The sequence below is a fragment of the Cryptomeria japonica genome, chromosome 4, assembly GCF_030272615.1.
Source record: "Cryptomeria japonica chromosome 4, Sugi_1.0, whole genome shotgun sequence".
Classification (NCBI taxonomy): domain Eukaryota; kingdom Viridiplantae; phylum Streptophyta; class Pinopsida; order Cupressales; family Cupressaceae; genus Cryptomeria; species Cryptomeria japonica.
The window spans coordinates 477,926,987-477,934,691 of NC_081408.1; the positions used below are offsets into that span (position 1 = coordinate 477,926,987).

The 7,705-nt window shown below is 34.8% G+C and overlaps 1 protein-coding gene across 1 annotated transcript; it reads right to left on the reverse strand.

The window, feature by feature from the left end:
• Positions 1-695: 695 nt before the first annotated feature.
• Positions 696-2,760, reverse strand: LOC131062539 (protein ELF4-LIKE 3). The gene is made up of 2 exons (XM_057996234.2): positions 2,529-2,760; positions 696-1,307 (listed from the first exon to the last, which is right to left on the reverse strand). The coding sequence occupies exons 1-2, from the start codon at positions 2,702-2,704 to the stop codon at positions 956-958; spliced, it is 528 nt and encodes a 175-aa protein (XP_057852217.2). The 5' UTR covers positions 2,705-2,760; the 3' UTR covers positions 696-955.
• Between the last annotated feature and the right edge of the window lie 4,945 nt (positions 2,761-7,705).

The following is a 7,705-nucleotide window of genomic DNA, read 5'->3' on the forward strand; positions in this document are numbered from 1 at the left end:
CAAAATACATACTCCTCGATTTCTAGAACATAAATATAAAATGTGTGCATATATCAAGAGCTTGCAAATGAATAGGAATATTTATTCTTTTTGTCAATTGCTTAGAATACCAGTTCATCAGCTTTACACCAAAATTGAAAAAGGCAAACAACCTTGTCCTATGCTCTAAAATGGTGTTGTTACATGAAAATACATTTATGTTGCTTCATTTATGCAAGAGTCGTTCTTTAATACATTCTAGATTCTAGATGCCCAAATGAAATAAGGTTGACCCTTAAATACCATGCCAAGGATATAAATAAAGTGTTTTACACTTCAAGTCGATGCATAACGAATAAATGGAGGGAAAGAAATAGACCCAAAATCAAATCTAAGTATTAAAATGAATTCAAAAAGAGAATCATATGTGCATTCTTATAATTTCATATGAATTCGATGGAGAATATTTGTAGATGTCTTATAAAGAGGAAGCGATTCCTTCATTTGATACAAGTCTACATATAACAAATAGATGGAGGGAAAAAAAAAGACCCAAAATCAAATCTAACTATTAAAATGAACCCAAAAAGAGAATCATATGTACATTCTTATATTTATAGATATCTTATAAAGAAGAAAACGATTCATACATTTGATAGAGAATATTTATAGATATCTTATAAAGAAGAAAACGATTCCTTCATTTGATAGAGAATAGTTATATAGATGTCTTATAAAGAGGAAAACAACGCCTCCATACAATTTCAAAACTAGTGACTATCATGTTCTAAGAAGTTCCATACAAATCTACAAAATATTTCCTTCCACAATCTATACCATATTACTCTTTGTGGAGGAGGCATAAAGCTTCATCTACTTATCAAATACTTTTCTACCATCACCGAATGTAGGAAAAGAGGACAAACATACCATCCCATCAGACAAAAGTAATTCATAGAGATGGAATCTCATCATTCTAAGCAGGACGCGTTCTCTTTTGTGCAGAATTCCTATCACAACTAGAAATTCCAGCCGAATCCCCTTGTGATGACGTCTTTATTTCCTTTACAAAAGTTGTAGAGAGATCAGAATAAAGGGCAGCTACTTTTCCAATATTGTTGTTCAGATCTCTTATCATGACTGCACTCCTCGACAGATTATCAGGAATCATGGACTCTTGATTCTGATTTATTTCATTAATCAGCTGCCGGTTCTGATCTAGAATATTTTGTACCTCACTGAAACTTTTTTGGAAATTTTGCCACACTTTATCATCTGTTTGTGTAACATTTCGTGTTCCAAATGATCCGTTCATCTCCATATCAAATCTGAAACCACCGCAATGAAATAAATGATGAACACATCAGAGAAGTATAAATAACACGCAAATGAAATTTTGGTTTCGAAATCATTTACTATAGTTAATCTATTGTTTAGAATGTTTTAGGTTTAGTTTAAATAATTTACTTTATATTTTGATTTGTTTAAATAATTAGCTTTAGATTACATTAATCAATGAATCTTAATAGAAAAAAGTGAGTATGGTTTCAGATAAAATATCATAATAAATCAAAACTTAGAATGTACTGTTTAAATCTGACATAACATTAAATAAATCTCATGTTAAGAATGACAAAACTCACTGCCACAAAATAATACGCCCACTTTTATCCTGTACAATAAAGTAAACTAGCACCTGTACTGTTAATGGTGGATTTGGCCTGGAATAACGTTTTAGCATCTGTACTGTTAATGGTGGGTTTGGCCCGGAACAACATTTTCTGAACTGAACTTTTCTGGGTTTGAAAGCCCACAGGAAAATGGTTATCAACCAATGATCTTGTTCACAGACTAAACCAAATAGAGTTATTTTGTTAATAGAAAACTGACTTATGAGAGAAAAATCACTTACTAACTAGTTTGCAAAACTGCAACTGACCTTGGATCTCATGCAATGACTCACACTGCAGTTACACTAAAGTTTAGTTGATGACAAAGAATGCACCATCTAGTACATTGTGCATCACTGAATATCCACTCTTCTCTATACTAGTTGTGGAAAATCACCAGATGGCCAGATCAAAATCTACTTGTTGCTTTGAACAGAAGCAGCTAGGAAAATCCACCATTCAAAGTTGAAGGTTGTATCTATTTGGGCACTAATATTTTGTCACTCATTTTGTGAGGCATGAAATTAGTCTACTCAATTATCAATTATGGATCGTTTCTCTTATTTATTTTTATTTTTATTGAACATTAAAATTTGTGAAATGTGAAGTTAAAGTGTTCAACTATTGAATCCTCACTTTTATACAAAAATACTTAAAAAAAATATTTAAAAAGAAGGAAAAAAACTCAAATGTAATTAGATTTGTGCTTGCAGATTATGCCCATATGGCTGTATCCAATGCTATTACTATAAGATCGCAATGGATAGAACAGGCCTCATTATCCAAGCAGACCCATTGCGATAACTTCAACCTTGCAAAAAATTTAGAAGAAAAAGAAGGAACAAAAAATAATAAGATCAGTTTTGTGATGAGTTTTACCTTTGAATGAAAAAGAGGCGAAAGCAAGAGCTACTTTGGGAACCCAAAACCAGAAAGCAGGAAAACAAATTCAGAGGAGATTGGTATTTTTTGGCATAGCAATTAAGCTTAAATAAGTCAGGGAAAGATATGAAAGGGATTTCGATTCGCTGATCGTGGGGACCAAGCATAGACATTTGATGCTTGTTATTCGTTTGTTTTTTCCTTTTTCCCGAGAGAACTTTATTTGCATCTTTAAAAGGAATAGATGGAAAAAGGATCAGAGATTTCAGTAGAAGGGAAGGATGGAAAAAGGACCAGAGATTCGAACTCTATCCATCCAAAGCTAATTATTGAAGAGCACGTGTAGCTTCACAGATGAGTATTTCGCTAAGCCAGAAAGCTCATCTTGAAATGATGTAAGATATTTGGCATAAACATTCTCTTCCATTATGCTCTCAGATATTTTTGAATCTTTTTTCCTTATTCCGCCATCAAAAAAGTGCATGAAAAGGTGAGCACACAAACCCAATATAGGGTGTCATTTACTTTTTCTAAAAGTGGGTAACTATCTTTTAAAAAATATATATATTTGAACAACTTTTGGAGATAATTTTTAAGGTTCTAATTATTGGGAATTATTTCAAGAATTATGTTTTGAAATGATAGTTAAATTAGTGAACATGGTGGTGATCAATGGTTTGTATATTATAAGCTTAGATTTTATACATGGTGGTGATCAATGGTTTGTATATTATAAGCTTAGATTTTATACATGGTGGTCATACATGCATAAGGTTTTGTGTTAGAGATAGAGATTTATAGAAAGAATACCTCATATAAGATGGATAACTATTTAGGAGATAATAATTGTACATTTCAGTAAGTTTGACGAGGGAAAATCTTATTATAGTTACACAAAGGTGAATTTAGATAATAATTTAGAACAAATAAGACACAAATCATATTGGAGGAGAGGAGAGCTATTGGTAGTCATTTTTTGTACAAAGATGTATGTATATTTGTTGAAAGGTGTAGGAACTACCTAATAACAAAGGGAGTAGCACAAAATAGTAGGCTATATAATCTATTATGTACACTAAACAAATCATAAGATGAACTTTTCATGGATTCTATCTTTAAATTATCATGCACACAAAAGGCCAATGATTCTTTATAATATTACATAGATTTTCTAAATAATACATTTCTTACCTTGTCAAAAGTCGAATGATGCTTCTTAGATTGGAGTTTTCTTCTTCAAGGACATAACATAGTTGCATGGGTTTTAATGCAACAACAATTCAAACCATGACTCTATTTCTTATTCATTACCAATACTCCTTGTGAAAGACATTGAGCACATAACTTAATTACAACTTCATATGTCATCTAAATATGGATGAATGGACAAAGGTTTTCAAACTGAATTTCGATCATATGCTTAGATTCTTAGTAGGGGATAATTATACATAGTGGGACATTATGCGAAGATGTCATTTCAAGTGGTGTCTAGGACATCCCTATGAGGTGTCACAAATCTATTAGGAGTAGAAAATAGCAAGCACATAAATGTAAAAGCTAAGAATTTCATGTAGCATATGAAGAATGTTGATACACAAGTTAGGAAACAACAAGAGCAAAGCAATAACTATATATAATCTATATGTAGATGAGCATCAAATAGAAAATAATTACTCTAAAAGTGAGATATGATCCATAGCACATCTAAGAACTTAGACAAGTTCCTCGAAAGAATTTATATCAAGCTAAAGCCCAAGAGAATCAGTCTATATTTCATTATACCCATATTTTCTTATAATACTCATGAGATTGAAGTACTAAAAGGATTGGATGTTGATACAAGAGCACCTCAAAGGTTGGGCAATGTTGCATCATCCAAAGAAAATATCATTTATATTTCTTTCTTGTTAAGGGTTTTCTGAATTCTACATGCACGTTATTATTTTCATATAAGCATTTTCTTCATTGCAAGGTCATGTTGAATTAATAACCCATTCTAACAATCATTGTTTTCTACTATAAGTTACCGCAAATTGAATTTTATTTCAATTTTGGATCACATGATTGTTATAGGCCATTACATTACGCCTTCCCCATGACATATCTAAACATATATTTTACTAAGGATGAGTGTGACCTAGAAGGAGAGAGTTGAGAATCCTAGATGGGGAGAGAGAGGGGTGAGATAGATAGAGGGGGATAGAATAGGAGAGAGGTGATGACCTAGAGTGGGGAAGGGGAGAGAGAGAGAGAGAGAGAGGGGTAAGAAAGTAGGGAGAGAGGTCGAGAGGGAACAAAAGAACTAGAGAGAGGAGAGATATAGAGGTGAGAGACTATAACTTGTGAAGAGAGGTGGAGAGAGAAGGAGAGAGGGGTGAGAAACCCATATGCCTTTATGAACTATCTCCTCTTCTCTCTCTCTCCCTAGGTCTTTCACCCCTCTCTCCCTAGGTCTTTCACCCCTCCCTCCCTAGGCTCTAGGTTTCTCACCTCTATATCCCTCCACTCTCTAGTTTTCCCATTTCTCTCTATCTCTATATTTGCTTCCTTACCCCTCTTTCTCTCTTTGTAAAATTATCTCTCATTTTCTTCTCTCTCTCTCTCTCTCCCTCACATTTCTACCTCTCCTCTCTAGGTCTCTTAGTCACTCCCTATATACCTCTCCCTCCCTCCCTCTTTATCCCTCTCTTTCTCTTTGTTATTCTCTCTCTCCTCTTCTCTCCCTTATCTCTCTAGGTCATCACCTCTCCCTCCCTTGGATAGGCTTTAGGTAATAGGGCATAGGATATAGGTTTTAGGGTTTAGGATCATACAAGATTGATGGTATAAGGTTGAGGGTATTGTGTATATTGATAATTCTCTTTATCTCTCCATGTTCTTCTCTTCTCTCTCTCACCTCTCTCCCCTCTCTAGGTCTCTCTCTTCCTCTCTATCTCCCCCTCCATCCATACCCTCATGTCTATCTCCCTCCCTCACTCTCTCTTATTATCTCTCTCCATTGTCCAAGTTGTGACCTTTCCCTCCCACCCTCTCTCTATACCCCATATCTAGGTTTCTCCCTTCCTCCCTCTTCACCTCTCCATCCATATCTCATTACCCACATCTCTCTCTCTCTCTCTCTCTCTCTCTCTCTCTATATATATATATATATATATATATATATATATATACATATCCCCCTATGGATATCTCACCCATCCCTCTTACCCCTCTCCCTTTATGAAATCTCTCCTTCTCTTATCTCTCCCCTCACTTCTCTATCTCCTCCTTCCCTAGGTCCCTCACTCACCCCATGTATATCTCTCCCTCCATAACTTCTTACTTACCTCTCTCTCTTTGTTCTTTTTGAAGAGGGGAAAATGGATTAGAAGGGAAAGTGATCAAAACATAATGAAATAAACATGAAAATGCTAAAAACATAAAGAGACCATTTCACCTTGCTATTTTACCTTCTCCTTTGGATTGAGCTTAATGAAGTGAAGGCACCCCTTGATGATGCTCCACTTGATGTGCTCCTTTGATTGCTTGTGATGTGGAATGCTCTCCTTTGTGCTCAACAAGATAGATTTATGGATTATTGGATTATTGGATTTGAGTAATGGATATGAGGATTTGGATTAGAAGATTAGAGAAAGAAGAGAAGAAATGGCAGCATGAGGATGCATGAGAAGTTGATCTTATTTGTGAGGATAATAAGCTCCAATTTATAGATTGGAGAAGGCCAATGAAGGGCCAAGATTGATTTGATTATGAAGGGTTGAGATTGATTTTGGATAGAAGGCATGGATCAAGGGTGCCTTGGGAAAATAAAAAGGAATATAAAATTTCTTTGGAAAAAGGGGGGAGAAATTTGAATTTCAAACTTGAGGAATTAAAAATTCCAAAATAAGGATGCATTGAGGAATTCAAAGAAATTTGAATTTCTTTGAGAGATTCAAAGTTGATGTGACATGAGTGGGAATTAAAAATTGGAAAATAATGATAAGCATGATTATGAGAGATTCTAGAAGAATTAATTAGGCTAAGTGGGATTAGGAAAAGTGATTTGTAGGAATCACATGACTAGGTTAATTAATTAGAATTAATTAACTAAGTGGGTTTAGAGGAAATGATTATTGAGAGGACTTTAGAAGAATAGGGGAATAATTAATTTATTTGATAATTTAATTATTGGACTATAGTGACAAGATTAATTAAATTAGATTTAATTGATTCTGAGAGGAATAAGGATAACACAATTAAGTTAATTAATTATGTTGATAGGCTTAAACTGATTAAATATTAATTTTAGGTGTCTACATTTTGCCCCTCTTTGATATAGCATCGTGAAATGATGTTATATCAAAGAAGAATAAAACATAGTGGAAGAAAAGGATAAGGACTAGTAGCACGATGCCCCAATCATGAGATGAAGAAAAGGATAAGGACTAGTAGCATGATGGCCTAGTCATGAGATGAGGAAGGATGATAAGGACTAGTAGCATGATGCCCCAGTCATGGGATGAGGAAGAATGATAAGGAGGAAGGATGACGAGGAAGCAATGGTATGCCCCCTCGAGAGGACATGCGAGTTTGAAGAACACGGGTGTGCTCTCGAAAGGAATTAGAAGAATAAGTGATGAAAGGATGAAGATAATGAAAGAGGGAAGTAGGATGAGTTGGAGTGTTGTGAATGAAATGAGACAAAGAAAGTATAAATGGATTGGATTTCTTGTTGAGCAAGTATAGAGAGAAAACCTAGATTTGATATTGCCATGGATAGTCTACACCATTGATTATAAGAACCAGGATGATATGAAGATCCGAGGCATGGACTGACGCTCAGTCAAATAGGATTACCTTGCACACAATCATGCAAGTATTGATAAACACTAATGCAGGGTTGTCGGTTCGTATAAGGAAGACCTTCAAACACACCATGCCATGAAAACTATGCCCCATTATACACCAGCCAAGACATACCAAGATATAGGATGATCAAGGCAATCCCTAACAAGTATAGTCCTGGGACACAAGATGAAAAACAAAGCGAACAACATGCACATGACCAACTGATAACTCTTGACAAGAGTAGGACATGGATTTGGATAAACTACCAGACTAGGGAAGGATACATCTTGATGGGCAGGGTGATGGATTGATTGATGGATGACAAAAGACAAGTTGGATGTGCA

Excerpts from the sequence above, each read along its gene's own strand:
- LOC131062539 (XM_057996234.2), bottom strand. The coding sequence starts at position 2,704 with ATGTCTATGCTTGGTCCCCACGATCAGCGAATCGAAATCCCTTTCATA. Across the intron at positions 1,308-2,528 it reads CGCCTCTTTTTCATTCAAAG|ATTTGATATGGAGATGAACG; the intron begins GTAAAACTCATC and ends CGGTGGTTTCAG.